Below are 19,927 nucleotides of genomic sequence, written 5' to 3'. Positions count from 1 at the left end.
AAATTCATGTTTTATTTTTAAACTGTTGGATAGATATGCCTATATAAGCTATATGGCTCAGGCCTATCGGTGTATTGCCTGGATGCAGATTGCAAAAAATGTGTGCGGTTCATGCAATGTGTAGTTGCAATATTTAGAAGAAAGGTGGCAGCATTTAACAACTTTCAACTTGATCTGTTTGTTGTAGTATTGTGAGAGCGCACCTAAAAAATTGCGTTAAAATAGGTTGGGCATTCACAAATTGCCGTGTTGCCAATGTTAGGTCAAATGTATTATGTGATATACGTATTTAGGCATATAATTCACTCATATTTGAGTGACAACAAAACAGACTTGCATTGGTCAATGTTTTTGTGTCACTTCAAATAATGAAAGTGGTGCCTTTGGTAGTGTCACCTTTGGCGCTTAAATATTTATGACCTTGGTGTTGTTTCCAATACAATCAGTATTGTTTAGGAGATGTTATGGTCGCCATGCTGTTTTGCTTGAGCCACAACAAGAAAGGCCTGTCAAAAATCTGTCGGTACCATTCATTTTAAATTGTTTCATTAGGAGCATCTATAGGGGACACGTTTTCTGTTTGTTTAATTCATGAAAAAGCCACACAAAAAAATAGCATTTGGATAGCATGTGTTGATGGAAATGTTTTATATTAAAACATGGCCTTGTCTAGACTATTAGACCTACAGGCTTTATAAGGAACATATTAAATGTGAATTAATTTTATAATGGAAGTTTATTGACGATTGTAGATCGTTTCCACTGTAAAGATAGCCTATGCTAATGATTATATATCTTGTGCGCAAATCAATGCATTATGCACAAGTCATTAGTCAGTCTGGTAAACAATTGGTTACTCGAATTCTTAAGTGATTTTTTTATCTCTCCTAATTCGTTTTCCATAGGACATAAGCATTTTCTCTGGACATGAGAGCTAAGGAGGATAGTTCACCTTAAGCCTAGGCATAATCTCCTACCAAATACTAGGAGTCTGTTTAGTTGGTGGGACGTCCCACGTGGTTTCAACTCCCTGTATAAAAACTTTCAGTCTATGGAGGGCTCCTAAATCGACCTAGCAAGAGAAAGGTTCGTCCGATCATCAGACCTCTTTATGCTCAAGTATACCAGGGCAATTTCATATCGGGAATACAAATCCAATTAAGATGCATTTTAATAAGGATACACAGGAACAAAAACTGAAGGAATAAGTCCAAAGCAAATGACAAACTGGATGCTACAATATGCGATAAGTTATTATTTGACCGACCCTTCAGCTTTTTCCATCTATGGAATATCCTGACTTGAGTTTATCAACCAATGGGTGGTTTTCTATTCGTTTAGTTTGTCCTCTTCTATTCGTTTCTAAATGATGGTTATTGCGGATTGCAGTTCAATTAAACCATGGCATGATACGTCAGGCATTGAACTGAAACTCAATTGACGGATAATGGTAGCCTACTGGTTTTTAAATTGTGTTACCTTGAAAGGGTGAAGCAAACTCATTGAGACAAGCAGAACGGACTTGACTCCCAATGTGCCCCTGAAGTGAAGTCAACTGAGTGACAGACATCGGGAATGAACACAGACACGAAATAAGGGGAATATTTCAAGTTACGGTGAAAGGAATATTTAATTCCATCAAAACGCGCCTGAATTGAGTGAAATATTTATTATTGCATGGACTCCTTGCAAATGTATACGGACTAACGGGATTCGACAACTTTATATTTATTTTCATTCGAAATCGTATTTTCTTAAAAACGCCAAGTGAATAGCCTACATTAGACAGCAATATTGTGCATACCTTTTTATAGTAGAAAACCAATTATAGGCTTATTGCACTTTAAATATCACGACTTTTTTTTCTTCATAAAGAAAATGATTAACTGTATAATCAAAGTGTTATTATTTGTGGCTTGTGTGTTGACTGTCCGCTGCAAAGAAGCGGCGCCGGGATCCTTGAAACCTTTGCCGGGAACGGAGACGCAAACCGTAGCTCAGGAAACTTGCACTTCGTGTGGCATCGGTCAGCCCGAGGAATCAGGACGGGTGGACATGGACTTTCTGGAGGCGGTGAAAAGGCATATCTTGAGCAGGTTACAGATGAGGGTAAGACCCAACATCACCCATCCTATCCCGAAGGCGGCGATGGTGACTGCGCTTCGGAAGCTCCACGCGGGTAAAGTCCGCGAGGATGGCAGAGTAGAAATCCCGAATCTGGATGGACACGCGACCAGCAATGCCAATGACGTGCTGGAGGAAAGCTCGGAGATAATCAGTTTCGCAGAGACAGGTGTGTAATTATTGTATATTACAGGCAAGCACCGTTTACTCTATTGTACTAGGCAAAAAAACTACAAATAAAACCACTTTTACGCAAAGACCAACCTGGGTCTGGTGCGCGTAAAGTTTGGACCACACAGTTGATCAAGGTGATGTCTCGCATCATCCCCGGCCCCGCTAAAAACAGAAAGGGTCTGTGATTTGAAAACAATACAGTCACAAATTCCTTACAGTAGGCACAGTAGTAGCCTACTTTTGGAATATTGTGTATTTGTATTTAAAGGGTAGGGCGCATGAAACCAGAAATCAACTGATGGAGGTTCCACGCATACAGGAAAATTCAGTCAAATAGCTTGAAATATAAAACGAAACAAATCCAAATGTTGCTTGTGTTTATCATTTATAGATGTTTTAAATTATTATTTTCCCCAAGCTGTTCTGCAAACACTTTGGGTTATTTGGTAACCCAGCGCTGGTTAACTTGTGGACAGAACACATGTTTGGTTATTTTGACCCAGCCAGTTGGGTTGGGTGAATAATCCAACATGTTGGATTGTTGGGATTACCCAAACATGGGTTAATTTAACCATCAGTTGGGTTTTTGTTACTCTCATACTGGGTGTACCTAGCAGCTGGGCCCTTTTGAATGTAATCCTTAGGTTATGTTCAGGAGGCGTGTCTTACTAGGGGCATGGCTTTCAGCTAAATCTTATTGGCCACCCATGAGTTTAGTTTATTAGGATCCCCTATGGTCATCTCTAAAAGGGATCCAGGTTTTGTCAAATTAACAGTTGCCATTTTTTGGAAAGCATGTGTTTGTTATATTTGATACCATCCCACCTATGCCGCTCCAGCCATTACCGCAAGCCCATCCTCCCCAATTATGGTGCCACCAACCTCCTGTGGTCCACATAGAAACCTACAAATAAATGACAAAGTACAGAACAGTAAAATATAAAATATTACAATCAATTCAAAACAAAAATAGTTTTATATATAGGAAAGACACCAAGATTCAACACAAACACTATTTTTTTCCACCTTTATTTAACCAGGCAAGTCAGTTAAGAACAAATTCTTATTTTCAATGATGGCCTAGGAACAGTGGGTTAACTGCCTGTTCAGGGGCAGAACGACAGATTTGTACCTTGTCAGCTCGGGGATTTGAACTTGAAACTTTTGGGTTACTAGTCCAACGCTCTAACCACTAGGCTACGCTGCCGCCCCACACTATTCACATATTCAGCTGAAGTTGAAAGTTTACATACACCTTAGCCAAAAACATTTAAACTCAGTTTTCACAATTCCTGACATTTAATCCTAGTAAAAATGACCTGTCTTAAGTCAGTTGGGATCACCACTTTATTTTAAGAATGTGAAATGTCAGAATAATAGTAGAGATAAGGATTTGTTTCAGCTTTTATTTCTTTCATCACATTCCCAGTGGGTCAGAAGTTTACATATAGTAAATTAGTATTTGGTAGCATTGCCTTTAAATTGTTTAACTTGGGTCAAACGTTTCATGTAGCCTTCCACAAGCTTCCCACAATAAGTTGGGAGAATTTTGGCCCATTCCTCCTGACAGAGCTGGTGTAACTGAGTCAGGTTTGTAGGCCTCCTTGCTCGCACACACTTTTTCAGTTCTGCCCACACATTTTATATAGGATTGAGGTCAGGGCTTTGTGATGGCCACTCTAATACCGCGACTTTGTTGTCCTTAAGCCATTTTCCACAACTTTGGAAGTATGCTTGGGTTCATTGTCCTTTTGAAAGACCCATTTACGACCAAGCTTTAACTCCTGACTGATGTCTTGAGATGTTGCTTCAATATATCCACATCATATTCCTTCCTCACGATGCCATCTATTTTGTGAAGTGCACCAGTCCCTCCTGCAGCAAAGCACCCCCACAACATGATGCTGCCACCCCCGTGCTTCACAGTTGGGATGGTGTTCTTCGTCTTGCAAGCATACCCCTTTTTCCTCCAAACATAACAATGGTTATTATGGCCAAACAGTTCTATTTTTGTTTCATCAGACCAGAGGACATTTCTCCAAAACGTTCTTTGTCCCCATGTGCAGTTGCAAACCGTAGTCTGGCTTTTTTATGGCGGTTTTGGAGCAGTGACTTCTTCCTTGCTGAGCAGCCTTTCAGGTTATGTCGATATAGGACTTGCTTAACTGTAGATATAGATACTTTTGTACCTGTTTCCTCCAACATCTTCACAAGGTCCTTTGCTGTTGTTCTGGGATTGATTTGCACTTTTCGCACCAAAGTATGTTCATCTCCAGGAGACAGAACGCGCCTCCTTCCTGAGCGGTATGACGGCTGCATGGTCCCATGGTGTTTATAATTGCATACTATTGCTTGTACAGATGAATGTGGTACCTTCAGGCGTTTGGAAACCAGGCTTGTGGAGGTCTACAATTTTTTTCTGAAGTCTTGGCTGATTTCTTTTGATTTTCCCATGATGTCAAGCAAAGAGGCACTGAGTTTGAAGATTAGCCTTGAAATACATCCACAGGTACACCTCCATTTGACTCAAATGATGTCAATTAGCCTATCAGAAGCTTCTAAAGCCATGACATCCTTTTCTGGAATTTTCCAAGCTGTTTAAAGGCACAGTCAACTTAGTGTATGTAAACTTCTGACCCACTGGAATTGTGATACAGTGAATTATAAGTGAAATAATCTGTCTGTCAACAATTATTGGAAAAATGACCTGTGTCATGCACAAAGTAGATGTCCTAACCAACTTGCCAAAACTATAGTTTGTTAACAAGAAATTTGTGGTTCAAGTAGTTGAAAAACGAGTTTTAATGACTCCATCCTAAGTGTATGTAAACTTCCGACTTCAACTGTACATATCAATATTCTTATATTCAGTACAGTTAAATGAGATTTTTAGAAATAGGAGAGGCGTTGTGAGATGATATGTTTTTTAAATCTGTCTTTTGAAGCTAGACTTTCTTTTGCCTGAGTAACCTCTGGTGGAAGAGCATTCCATGATGACATGGCTCTATACATACCTGAGCTACGCATTCAATCTGTTTTTGTTCTGGGTACAGTGAAGAGACCCATAGAGGCGTGTCTGGTGGGGTATGTCTGTTTGAAGTGTATGCAAATAGATTATACAAGTGGTTAGGCATTTTCAACACACAAATGTTTCTTAAAATGACTACAAGAGAAGTAATCCATTTTTCCTCAACCCCCAACCATGAAAGACTGTCATGCATGTTGTTGATGTTAGTTCTGTGTGTGCAGTTAAGGGCAAGGCGTTCTGCTTTGTTTTGAGCCAGCTGCAGCTTTTCTAGGTCTTTCTTCGCTGCAACTGACCATATTACCTGACAGTATAATCAAGATGGGACAAGAGCCTGAACAACTAGTACAGTTGATCTTTGTTTCGATAATGAGGAACATGTTTTTTATAACAGACATACCTCACTCCATCTTCACAACAACTTTGTCATTATGACTTGACCATGATAACTGATCATCCAATGTTGCTGCTAAGAGTTTCAGCTTCTTCAACTCGTTGAATGGTCACATAAAAGAAATTATGCAAAAACTGTGGCAAACAAGAATCATTTTCCAAACACTCCAAGTGCCTCATCTTGTTTCTCCTCCTTATACACATCAGACTAACATCAATGCTTTACTTCTTCAACAAAAAAAAGTCCTCAGGAAACATTTTGTATGATCTCTCATAAACAACTTTAGGCTCGGCCTTTGGTAATTTGGCTTCCCCTGTTATTGCCACAATGTTATGGTCACTACAGCCAATGGGAACTGATATTGCTCTGGAGCAAAGCTCTGCAGCGTTAGCGAAGATATTATCTATACAAGTGGATGTTACAGATCCAACACTACTGTTCGTCATGTTCATCATACTGCGAAGAACGTTTTTATTTATGACATATTATAGTAAGTTATACCACCTTATTGTGTCCTAACAATGGGATTTACAGAGGCTTTTAGGGAACTTAGGGAATGATGCTTATATTAGGGAATGATGCTTATATACTGTACACTTCTATACGCATCATTAAAGCTACAAAGAAGTCCACGTTTAACCATAGCATGTGATAGCTATTCAACAGAACAGATGAGCAGGAATGACATTTGCTCAGGTGGCTAAAAATAACTATCTGAATGCCACACCCCTTACTAAATGATGCCTCCAGTCTTCTGATCCTCTGGGTTATATCTCAATATCCCAGCGTCAATAACCCAGTGTCAATAACCCAGCATCAATAACCCAGCGTCAATAACCCAGCATCAATAACCCAGCGTCAATAACCCAGCATCAATAACCAAGCGTCAATAACACAGCGGTTTCTAAAGAAAAGAACGTGACCCAACACCTGCAACCCAGCAGTTAGGTCAACCAAACAACCAAGCATTTGTTAGAGTGTGAGCATAGAAAAAGTGTGTCCTCAGGCTTAGGTTCCTACCCCAGAGACTCATAAATAATGTCACTATAACAGCATCATAGCACTCATCTTCAAAACAACACATACAATCCATGGTTTGCATAGAATAGATTAAGGGTAGGTATAATATCACATTCACGTTCAAAGGAATGACATGGACAATTCCCCCCAAAATTGAAAAGCCCCATAATATTTTCACATTACTCACAAAAGCTCTGTAACTTTGTACTGTATACTTGTGTAGATTCAGTTGGGTTGCCTTCCTTGTGCCTCTTTGCCCTCCTTGCCAGTTGGCAGTATTACCCAGGGTGGTAGCTGCAGCCAGCTGGTCGTGGCACTGAGAAGAGCTCACAGAACAATTTGCTTAGAGATGCTGAAGGGGGGACTGGAAATGATCAATGATGCCACCTGCTTGGGCCCACGTGTATTCAAATCAAACTTTTCATTGCCTCTTATTCTTATAGCAGTTTAAGTCACCCCAGAGTTTCTCTAACCGTCTGCGCATCTCTCCAACACAATTAGTGTCAGTGATTTGGTTAGCTGATCAAAGCCAACCCTGTTCGGTGCTTCTCAAATACACTTAGAAATAATTGTGCTATCTAGAACCTAAAAGGGTTATTCGGCTGTCCTCATAGGAGAACCCTTTTTGGTTCCAGGTGGAACCCTTTTGGTTCCAGGTAGAATCCTTTTGGGTTCCTTGTCGAACCCTTTTCACAGAGGGTTCCATATGGAACCCAAAATGGTTCTTCTACCTGGAGCCAAAAAGGGTTCTCCTATGGGAACAGCTGAATAACCCTGACAAGCTGACCTGAAATCAGGGCTGCTTTAGAATGGCTGTACATCTACATAAGGTCAGCGCTTTGTGTCAGGACCATGCATGCTGAATGTAGAGTGAACTGGAATGGTGAACTCACTGCCACTGACTGTTCCGTATTAGAATGCATGGTGTGAGGGACCATCTCCCTTATATAGTCCTAGAGTGGGACTTGGTTCCTGCCTGCACAGTACTCATTGACTTCGTCATGCTTGCCTGTTAGACCTTGTATTTGCCGTTGTTGCGTACGGTTACTACAGCAGTCGCCCGAACAAAGATGCCACAATGTCAGCTATAGTGATAGCATCTGAAGACACTTTCTCTGCAACTCTGTTTCTGTTCCTGAGAAGGATAAAGAAAGAATGCTGTATACTGCATTGGCGCTCTCACAAACCCCTTTCTGATTGGATGTGTCTTTTTGGGGAGTATTCTGTTCCTGAGTATCCTGTTCCATCTGAGACAATTTCTCTCTTTAGTCACAGAGTGAAAAATGGACCCCTTAGGTTTGTTTCACAAAGCTCCCCTCTTCCCCCGTCCCCTGTTGAAAGAAGAAATAACCGATACAGTAATATATCAAAGTCATCCATTGGTAAACAGAAGATAAATAGAACATCCATTTCAATCGGGAGACACTAGGTCTTACATTTTTGCTTATTGATGGTCATGTCTTGACAGCTGTGCTGCCACCCATGGCCTGGTGCTAGTACAGTCAGAGTGTGGTCTATAGCTGTCTGTTGACTAAGTCTTTGAGTTTAGTAATAACAAGGAGATGATCTGTCTTGTGATGTGTGAGGCAGTGCAGATGGAGACTGGCTGGGCAGGCCAGAGCAGCCTCCATTATAGCTGATGCCTGATGATGGGGCACAGGCCCGCCCAGGTCGGGTCCCCTCGCTTTGGGGCGGCAAGCAGATAGGCAGGCAGCACAGCTCAGTGTTCAGGCTGGAGAGGTGACCCTTGACATGTGTACATTTTCCTACTTTCCTCCACCTGACAGTCACAGAGGATCCATGTAGAGTGCTGCTGACGGTCTCTCAGGTTATATGTTTTCACTCTCACTGGAGGACTGGGGAGAAACCATCTATTTCGGTTACTGCCTTGGCTACTGAAGAGTGTGGAAGAGTAGGAGTTGCTTTGGTCATGTCATGTGACAAGTGCACGTTAGATTTGAAATTGACTTTGGACCCTGACCCTACCCTAACCCGAACCTGAACCTAACCACACATGAAAACAATATGGCACAAGCCAAAAAACGACTAAACATTGGCACACACTGTGCAGCCAGAAAAAGGTTTCTGTGGTGATAGTTGGGTTGTTGGGAAGGCCAGCTAGTTTCATGTAAATTCCTTTTTTCCTTCATCATAAATCCACAGTGAAGCTGTGCTCCTCTTCACTCAATGTGCCTGGCTTTACCATGCATTTGCTTCCTTTACATCACATTACTGTGCATTGTGTAAGCAGTTAGGCTCAGTAAGCTCTCGTTTTTCTGCAGTATTCACAGCAAAGCCTTTGAGCCTTTGTACTTGGCTCTGATAAGCCCTCTTCCCCATACCCACCCCGACTCAGGGCCAGGGGCGGTTTCAAGTGGGCCTGATCCCAGATCTGTACTGTCATTGTCACGGTCAAGGCTCCCTATAGGCAAGGGCCAGCTGGAACTGGAACTGGAACCTGCTGATGCTGCGCTGTCATTGCAGTCCTCATGTAGGCCTATGTGACAAGACCAGGGCCTGTATTCATAAAGCGTCTCAGAGTAGGTATGCTGATCTAGGAACAGGTCCCCCCTCTTATTCATGATGATCTAAAATAGAAAACTGATCCTGGATCAGCACCCTGAGACGCTTTCTGAATACGGGCATTGGACCAAGAAGAGGCTGAGTGTCTCTGTTAGAGACATCTCCCAGTGTACACCCATCCACCAAATCCCTTTAGTACCAGTCCAAACTCTGTTTACATCCCAGGCCAGATAAAGATGACATTAAGACAGGCTATAACCAGGGAGGCCATAGTAACCGTCTATCTCAATTTAATCCCAAACTGTTGAACTGTTCCCAATGTGTCCAGTTCTTGTCCAGCTATTCATCCAACAATCCAAGCTTGGAACCACCCAGTGTGGTAGTACAGTGCCTTGCGAAAGTATTCGGCCCCCTTGAACTTTGCAACCTTTTGCCACATTTCAGGCTTCAAACATAAAGATATAAAACTATATTTTTTTGTGAAGAATCAACAACAAGTGGGACACAATCATGAAGTGGAACAACATTTATTGGATATTTCAAACTTTTTGAACAAATCAAAAACTGAAAAATTGGGCGTGCAAAATTATTCAGCCCCTTTACTTTCAGTGCAGCAAACTCTCTCCAGAAGTTCAGTGAGGATCTCTGAATGATCCAATGTTGACCTAAATCACTAATGATGATAAATACAATCCACCTGTGTGTAATCAAGTCTCCGTATAAATGCACCTGCACTGTGATAGTCTCAGAAGTCCGTTAAAAGCGCAGAGAGCATCATGAAGAACAAGGAACACACCAGGCAGGTCCGAGATACTGTTGTGAAGAAGTTTAAAGCCGGATTTGGATACAAAAAGATTTCCCAAGCTTTAAACATCCCAAGGAGCACTGTGCAAGCGATAATATTGAAATGGAAGGAGTATCAGACCACTGCAAATCTACCAAGACCTGGCAGTCCCTCTAAACTTTCAGCTCATACAAGGAGAAGACTGATCAGAGATGCAGCCAAGAGGCCCATGATCACTCTGGACGAACTGCAGAGATCCACAGCTGAGGTGGGAGACTCTGTCCATAGGACAACAATCAGTCGTATATTGCACAAATCTGGCCTTTATGGAAGAGTGGCAAGAAGAAAGCCATTTCTTAAAGATATCCATAAAAAGTGTTGTTTAAAGTTTGCCACAAGCCACCTGGGAGACACACCAAACATGTGGAAGAAGGTGCTCTGGTCAGATGAAACCAAAATTGAACTTTTTGGCAACAATGCAAAACGTTATGTTTGGCGTAAAAGCAACACAGCTCATTACCCTGAACACACCATCCCCACTGTCAAACATGGTGGTGGCAGCATCATGGTTTGGGCCTGCTTTTCTTCAGCAGGGACAGGGAAGATGGTTAAAATGGATGGGAAGATGGATGGAGCCAAATACAGGACCATTCTGGAAGAAAACCTGATGGAGTCTGCAAAAGACCTGAGACTGGGACGGAGATTTGTCTTCCAACAAGACAATGATCCAAAACATAAAGCAAAATCTACAATGGAATGGTTCAAAAATAAACATATCCAGGTGTTAGAATGGCCAAGTCAAAGTCCAGACCTGAATCCAATCGAGAATCTGTGCAAAGAACTGAAAACTGCTGTTCACAAATGCTCTCCATCCAACCTCACTGAGCTCGAGCTGTTTTGCAAGGAGGAATGGGAAAAAATTTCAGTCTCTCGAAGTGCAAAACCGATAGAGACATACCCCAAGCGACTTACAGCTGTAATCGCAGCAAAAGGTGGCGCTACAAAGTATTAACTTAAGGGGGCTGAATACGTTTGCACGCCCAATTTTTCAGTTTTTGATTTGTTAAAAAAGTTTGAAATATCCAATAAATGTCGTTCCACTTCATGATTGTGTCCCACTTGTTGTTGATTCTTCACAAAAAATACAGTTTTATATCTTTATGTTTGAAGCCTGAAATGTGGCAAAAGGTCGCAAAGTTCAAGGGGGCCGAATACTTTCGCAAGGCACTGTATCTTCTTGACGCTTTGTCCAATAGCAGTAAGGTTTTTGAAAGATGTTTGTTTACACCATATAGCCAATGAATCTGTGTGTTTGTCTCGTCTTTTAGCATTGCCTTACTAACCTTTATAGGTTTAAACTGACTTTTAACAGACTTTTCCTGTTCTGTTCCTGTCTTTCCCAGATGAGCTGGTATCATCCAAATCCAGCCTGTTCTTCCTGATCTCTAACGAGGGAAACCAGCACCTGTATGTGACCCAGGCCACCCTGTGGCTGTACTTAAGGCTGCTTCCTAACACCCTGGACAAGGGCCAACGGAGGAAGGTCACAGTCAAGGTGTACTACCAGGAGCCTGGCCTGGGCAGCAAGTGGAACCTGGTGGAAAAGCGTGTCGAGCTGAAGAGGAGCGGTTGGCACACCTTCCCCCTGACCAACGCTATCCAGATGGTGTTCGAGAAGGGCGGCCGGCGGCAGAACCTGGACGTGCGCTGTGAGGGCTGCGAGGACCTGGCGGTCTTACCGATCCTCGTGAACCAGAACGACGAGTCCCACAGGCCGTTTCTAGTCGTACAGGCCCGGCAAGCGGACAACAAGCACCGCATCAGGAAGAGGGGGCTAGAGTGTGACGGGAGCAGTAGCCTGTGCTGCAGACAGCAGTTCTATATAGACTTCCGCCTCATCGGCTGGAACGACTGGATCATCGCGCCGTCGGGGTACTTTGGGAACTACTGCGAGGGCAACTGTCCAGCGTACATGGCGGGAGTGCCAGGGTCGGCGTCGTCCTTCCACACTGCAGTGGTCAATCAGTATCGGATGAGAGGCATGAGCCCCGGCTCCATGAACTCCTGTTGCATCCCCACCAAGCTCAGCACCATGTCAATGCTCTACTTCGACGATGAATACAACATCGTCAAGAGAGACGTGCCCAATATGATCGTGGAGGAGTGTGGATGCGCTTGAGTTGAGACCACATGTGCTTCAAGTGGACTTTTAGGAACATTTGTAAACAAGAAAAAGATATTCCAAAATTAATTATAGAAATCAAAGTGATATTTATGGACATAAGGCATACGCACATGCACACACAACTTAATTCATTTACGCATATCCTACACACTCATTCTCACATATGCCTGAACAAACACTTGTATATATATTTATGTCTGTTAATAATATTATCTGGTCGAAGCCTTTTTTCTTTTGCCAACATGTGAACATATGATTAGATCCCAATTCATGTAGGTGTCATTATCAGAGGGATTGGAACTAGCTGGTACTTATCGCATTATATATATTTCCAAGATTGCCATTTCTATTTTGAAAATGGAGAGTTCTATTTTCGATACTCTGACGAAGGTGGAAAAGAGCCTGAGATTATGAAGGAGGTGCACTTGCTGATAGACGATTCCCAACCACGCCTCTTTCAAGAAAGTATGACTGCAAAACGTAGAGTGAAAGCACTGACAACTCTCCTCTTATACAACTTCAGCACTTCTAACAAGAAATACATCTTGTTGATGTGTCACAAGATACCATTTTTATACAAAACCGTTTTCATTTTACGGGCCAGCGTCCGGAAATCAAAATGGCTTCCGTGTCAGAAGAGTAAGTGGAACATGAAAATACATTCCAACACACCATGCGAATGCTGAAGCTGTCATCAAAACCTGGGAGTTTAGGCGGTGACATGAAACAGTGACAATAGGGAAGAAACACTGACCTTCTGTTACTTCCTTCTGAATCCTTCCTTTCTTTTGTTCACACTTTTAACGGGAAGAGTTTAATTTCTTCAACCGCTGTAGCACAACCAGTTTCCACTCTCATTTCAGTCGGGAAATCAAAAGCGAAAGAGTTGCCATGTTGTTTGGTTAAAGTCCTGGTGCAGCATAGCACTTCCTAATGCACATTAAATAGCACTTGCAGATTGAAATGCCTTTAAAGAGTACAATGTGGTACACCGACACTTGCTCACAATCCTTTTAAATATAAGTGCCGCATGAGCTATGCAATGTATAGTATTGACCCACAGACACCAGACAAACGGAAATTTTAGTTGCAGTTATTAACTATTACCAGTACTTGAAATGTAATCTTTCGCTTCTTCTTCAAAGTGAATGATAGTTACAATATTTGCACTGAAAAGTTGCGTGATTAGTTAAAAAATAAAGAAACTGCCATTGGAAAAAAAGTTATTTTTATAGAAAGCAAATTGAGTTCTGTTCAAATGTATTATACCTAATCATGGAACCAAAGAGGCCAAGATTTTTTTTTGCTATTATAAGAGGCCATGGTATTATTTTGTAAAATACTTTGTGACCAGTTAAGAGGCCTAAACACTGCATCAGGATACAATATTATGGATTCCATTTTCAGTTCAACGTCTTCTTTTCTATTTTGTATTGACAAATATTTTTTCATCGACTTAAATACTCTTCGGTTTTCTAGTTCAGTTCTTGTTCCAGAATCATTTAGAAAAAACACGTCATCTCTGTACAGCTGATGTAAGATATAAATATGATTTTAAAATATTTTGTCCTTTGTAATTGTTGAAAAATAAAATGTCTTATTCTGAATTAGGTTGGAACTCTCTTGAGTCTTTCTGGGGGCTACTTCAATATGTAAGATATGGCAGGAGTGGCCAACTCTAATCTAGTCGTTAAACGTGTGACACACACACACACACACACACACACACACACACACACACACACACACACACACACACACACACACACACACACACACACACACACACACACACACAATAATTAGTGCAGAGTGAATCTGGGCAGGGCTCCAGGGCCAAGTGGTTGGCCCTAGGTCACACTCTCAGTGATTGGTAAACAGAAGCAATCAACAACATTAGCTGATAGCATCAGATCTGGTTACTTATAGGCTCCCGTTTGTTTTGCAGTAGTGTTTTTAAAGAACGCCACTCAGTGTTAACCTGAGGGTGAACAAAATACCTCACACGTCAGAATCAGTAAGAGAGACAGACAGGGCAGGACTGCACATGCACAAACACATGCGCTCGCGCACACACACACACACCAATGCCAGGAGACCACACATGACATCCCGAGCCTCTTGAGAACACGATGCTGTGTCTCTCACGTCCATCAGCAAGATAATCACTTTAAATGTATCTAGCACTGTCTGCCAAGGGAATTAAGTGTTTTTGTCAGCCGGGTGAATTAACATGTTTCAGATAAAAACAGACCGTCTATCAATCTGGCAGTGAAGGGATGAGTCAGTGTTATAATCTGGTGTTGTGAGAGAGGGGGTGGAGAGAGAGAGAGAGAGAGAGAGAGAGAGAGAGGGAAGGAAGGAAGGAAGGAAGGAAGGAAGGAAGGAAGGAAGGAAGGAAGGAAGGAAGGAAGGAAGGAAGGAAGGAAGGAAGGAAGGAAAGAAAGAAAGAAAGAAGGAAGGAAGGAAGGAAGGAAGGAAGGAAGGAAGAAAGAAAGAAAGAAAGAAAGAAAGAAAGAAAGAAAGAAAGAAAGAAAGAAAGAAAGAAGAAAGAAAGAAAGAAAGAAAGAAAGAAAGAAAGAAAGAAAGAAAGAAAGAAAGAAAGAAAGAAAGAAAGAAAGAAAGAAAGAAAGAAAGAAAGAAAGAAAGAAAGAGAATGAAGGAAGGACAGAAAGAGAAAGAGAAAGAGAAAGAGAAAGAGAAAGAGAAAGAGAAAGAGAAAGAGAAAGAGAAAGAGAAGGCGAGAGAGAGGAGTGAGAAATAACAAAAAGAGAGATGTTTCCTAAATTACAGAGAGAGAGACAGAGAGAGAGAACGACAGAGAGAGAGAGAGAGAGGGGAGGATGGACAGAGATAGAGAGAGAAAGATAGACAGGCAGAGAGAAGGAGTGAGAAAGAGAGATGTTTTCTAAATTACTGGCAGCACAAACTGGTTGTTAGAGTTGAGTGTTGAGAGGTGTAGTTCCAGGAACAGTTCAACAAGGACGGGACAAGGAGGGGGGTATGGAGTGTGCCGCTCAGGTCCCAGGTGACAGGCCGAGCTGTTTTATCATGTAGCAGAACATTCAAAACATTAAAGGAGCCACCTCTCCTCAGCTACAGGAATGTTAATGACACAACAGAGCTTCAGGCTACGCTAGTTTGCTGCACAACACTGACTGACTGACTGAACAGCCACATGCTTTTAGCTAAATTGAACATATTGTAGGGAAGTGAGGACAGGCAGGCTGAGATAGGCAGGCTGGGCTAGGCAGGCTGAGATAGGCAGGCTGAGCTAGGCAGGCTGAGCTAGGCAGGCTGAGATAGGGAGGCTGAGATAGGCAGGCTGAGATAGGCAGGCTGGGCTAGGCAGGCTGAGCTAGGCAGGCTGAGATAGGCAGGCTGAGCTAGGCAGGCTGAGATAGGCAGGCTGAGCTAGGCAGGCTGAGCTAGGGAGGCTGAGATAGGCAAGGCTGAGATAGGCAGGCTGAGATAGGCCAGCTCTGTATTTTGACACTAACTGACAGCATGATCTGATCAGAATCACATGGCATGAACACAGCTAAAGCCAAGCATATGCTGCTACAGGTATATTGATTTATGGTATGGGTGATTCGCTAATCTCATTTTTAGATCATAAATTCATACGAGCATAACTTTTTATGACAGCGTACTCACCAGCTCATGCCAGTCAATTAAACCTTCTCTTGAGACACTTATTGTATAAGTCAGGCGTTCCATTTGCCAATAACTTTTGAATATATATTAGTTAGAAGTTATTAGCCATAACTTATGCAATTGATCTGTGGGCTATATACAAGACTTATCACTCCGCGAGTTGGTTATAGGTTCAGCTGTGATTGAACAAGTAGCTGCAGGTTTTCATTGAGCTGAACCCATCAAACCATACGCCAGTCACAACCTACAGATCGTCTTTTTACATGTGCGTGCCCATCAACCCTGGAAAGGCTGTCCTGAATAAAGGTGTGAATGTCTCCCTCACTGTTAGATCGAACTGCTTGGTTTATTGTTTTTTGACTGTCAAAATGCCAAATGGAAAAATGTACCTACTAGAGACAAACATGTGATTTTCACTCAGAAAACCCTTGCATGCCACAAGACCCTTCTGCCCTTCAGTACTATAAACTACCCCAATATCCACAAATATGTCACACATGGCCTCTTCTGTACAGTAGGAATGCTCTTCGGTTTCATGGAATTGACTCAGCTCCCCTCTCAAGGGGCTTTATAGCTAAAACAAGAGACAACAAAGAAACATCTGAAGAGCCATAGCATGTTGTCATCGACCCCTAGTGACCTGACCCAACTCCAACCTCATCCCTCCTCTACCCCTTCTCATTCCTCCCAACTCCAAACTCACCCTCCTCTCTTCAACCTAACCCCTCCTCTCCCCCGTCCTCACTCCAACCTCATTGAGATGGCTGGGTGGGGCCTTGACAGGGTGACAGGACAAGTCAATGTTGTTCTCGAACCAGACAGTCAAAGTTCACAACAAGTTCTCAGCAAAACTCTTGATTGATCTATACACAACAACAGGCACATTCTTGTGAACGTCAGTGAGATGCCTGCGGTGTTGAAAATCCCTGGGTGTATGTATGAATGAACCATGTACGCTCTATGAGTGCACCTCAATGGAATGCGGTAACATAAAACATGTCTATAATTTCACAGAACACAGGAACAAAAGAGGATTCAATACTATTATTATGAGAGAGATAACACTCTCTTAGACAACTTTAAAGTGAACACAGGTGCCTGTCGATTATGCACTATGATTATGGGCTCTGGCCTTCCTCCTGCCCCTTGTGGTTCTCTTCTTTTTTCTGTCTTTCTCCTTCATAGAAAATGGGACTGAATTACGAGGCTTCACCTGATAATCCCCTTCTTGGATAGGATAGGAATGTAAAAATGAAAAACACCATTCCATGTGAATACCGGCATGCACTGCCTTCAGTTTAAAATGAATTCAATTGAGATCTTTGATCACTGGCCTACACACAATACCCCATAATTCAGTTTTTCTAAATGTTTACAAATTAATACAAAATGAAAAGCTGAAGTGTCTTGAGTCAATAAGTATTCAACTCCTTTGTTATGGCAAGCCTGAATAAGTTCAGGAGTAAAAATGTCCATAAAAAGTCACATACGTTGCTCGCTCTGTGTGCAATAATAGAGTTGAACATGATTTTTGAATGACCACCTCATCTCTGTACCCCACACATACAATTATCTATAAGGTCCCTCAGTCGAGCAGTGAATTTCAAACACAGAATCAACCACAGAGACCAGGGATGTTGGCAATTCTCCGCAAAGAAGGGCACCTATTGGTAGATGGGTAAAAATAAAAAAGCAGACATTAAAAATCCCTTTGAACATGGTGAAGTTATTATTACATTTTGGATGGTGTATCAATACAGCCAGTCAATACAAAGACACAGGCATCCTTCCTAACTCAGTTGCCTAAGAGGAAAGAAACCGCTCAGGGATTTCCCCATGAGGCCCATAGTGACTTTAAAACAGTTACAGAGTTTAATGGCTGTGATAGGAGAAAACTGAGGATGGATCAACAACATTGTAGATACTCCACAATACTAACCTAATTGACAGAGTGAAAATAAGGAAGATTTTACGGAATTAAAATGTTCCAAAACATGTACTGTATCCTGTTTGCAACAAAGCACTAAAGTAATACTGCAAAACATGTGGCAAAGTAATTCACTTTTTGGCCTGAATACAAAGTGTTGTGTTTAGGGCAAATCCAATTCAACACATTACTGAGTACCACACTCCATATTTTCAAGCATAGTGTTGGCTGCATCATGTTATGGGTATGCTTGTAATCACCAAGGACTAGGGAGTTTTTCAGGATGAAAAAGAAACGGAATGGAGCTAAGCACAGGCAAAATCCTAGTGGAAAACATGGTACAGTGTGCTTTCCACTTTTCAGCAGGACAATAACCTGAAACACAATGCCAAATCTACATTGAAGTTGCTTACCAAGAAGAGTGGCCAAGTTACAGTTTTGACTTAAATCTACTTTAAAATCTATGGCAAGACCTAAAAATTGTTATCTAGCAATGGTCAACAACCAATTTGACAGAGCTTGAAGAATTTTGAAAAGAATAATGGGCAAATGTTGCACAATCCAGGTGTGGAAAGCACTTACAGACTTACCCAGAAAGGCTCACAGCTGTAATCGCTGCCAAACGTGCTTCTACAAAGTGTTGACTGAGGGGTGTGAATACTAATGTAAATGGGATATTTCTGTATTTAATTTTCTACACATTTGTAAACATTTCTAAAAACATGTTTTCACTTTGTCATTATGGGGTATTGTAAGCAGATGGTTGAGATTTCTTTTTGATTTTATCCAATTTGAATTCAGGCTGTAACATAACAAAAAAATGTGTAAGTCATCCGGGTATGAATACTTTCTGAAGGCATAAACATAATTCCTAGTTAGGGAAAAGGATTAAAGAAGACGGGACATTACATGTCAGCCCATTATCAGCCTCAAAACATAATTGATGCTTATCAAAACAAAAAATGTGGTGTTAACCAATTGATGCTCATGTCAATTGGCCATGCTCCCATCAGGTTTTGCGGTAGCAATGGGAAAAGATGAGCGTCAACCAAATTATGCTTATATCAATACATTGCTGTTAATGGGAAATTGGTTGACACTGTCTAGAAATAGAAATAGTTTTAGTTACTCAGCTCTGTGGTCCTGGAAATCTCTCCTAAACATTTAGAAATTTGATGATCTAGTTTCGTTGGTGGAATTTAAACACTTGATCGATGTATATATCATAGAAGAGTGTAATTGTTTATAGGCCAGCTGTTTTTGGTCATGACCTACATGTTTTTAATGTAAAATGTTGTTTTTGTTATACTGTATGTGTGTTTATAGTTCTGTTTAATGTTGTGTTAGTGTATGTACGTTGTTTTGTCTGAAACATTGTTCCCCCTGCTGCTATTGGACCAGGTCTCTCTTGGAAAAGAGATGTTATCTCAATGAGAAAAACCTGTATAAATAAAGGTAAAAAATAAAAAATAAATATAAAACATTTAAAAAAAGGAAAAGATGAAAAGCGGAAAAGATGAGACTCACAGACAGACAGTTCTTCTCTCTTTCCCCATCTCTCTATTCTCTCTCCCTCCCTCCCCCTTCTCTCTCCCTCCTGTTTCTATATATTTCTACCTCCTCTTTACCCCCCTCCTCTTCTCTCTGTCCCCTTCTTTCACTCCCTCCACCTCTCCCCCTCTCCCTTTCTCTCTTTCCCTCCCTCTCTCTCTCTCTTTCTCCCTCCTATCTCTCTCCTCTCACTTTCTCTCCCATCCCTCCTCTCACTTCCCCTCCCTCTTTTACCCTATCCCTCTCTCGTTCCCCTCCCTCCCCGTCCTCTCATCTCTCTCTCTCCCTCCCTCCTCTCCTCTCAATCCCTCCTCTCTCCCACCTCTGTCTGTCTGTTGACTCTCTCTCCCCTCCCTCCTCTCGCTGCAATGTACTGACGTAAACGTCAACCCTTTGACACTCATCACTTCCTGTTGAATGCAATATATTGACATAAGCGTCAATTAGTTGGCACTCATCTTTACCCATTGACTGTGATGTATTGACATTGGCGTACACCCTATGACACTCATCAATGCATTGACACAAGCATCAAGTGGTTGAAGCTCATCTTTTCCCATTGG

General features: G+C 41.8%; 1 protein-coding gene across 1 annotated transcript; it reads left to right on the top strand.

Moving 5' to 3' along the window:
• The first annotated feature begins 1,082 nt into the window (after positions 1-1,082).
• Positions 1,083-13,857, top strand: LOC109890112 (inhibin beta B chain-like). The gene is made up of 2 exons (XM_031824460.1): positions 1,083-2,293; positions 11,448-13,857. The coding sequence occupies exons 1-2, from the start codon at positions 1,879-1,881 to the stop codon at positions 12,221-12,223; spliced, it is 1,191 nt and encodes a 396-aa protein (XP_031680320.1). The 5' UTR covers positions 1,083-1,878; the 3' UTR covers positions 12,224-13,857.
• The last annotated feature ends 6,070 nt before the right edge of the window (positions 13,858-19,927 follow it).

Source organism: Oncorhynchus kisutch, linkage group LG5 (assembly GCF_002021735.2).
Source record: "Oncorhynchus kisutch isolate 150728-3 linkage group LG5, Okis_V2, whole genome shotgun sequence".
NCBI lineage: Eukaryota > Metazoa > Chordata > Actinopteri > Salmoniformes > Salmonidae > Oncorhynchus > Oncorhynchus kisutch.
Note: the sequence above shows the minus strand (reverse complement) of the source record. Positions and strands in the feature narration are given on the sequence as shown.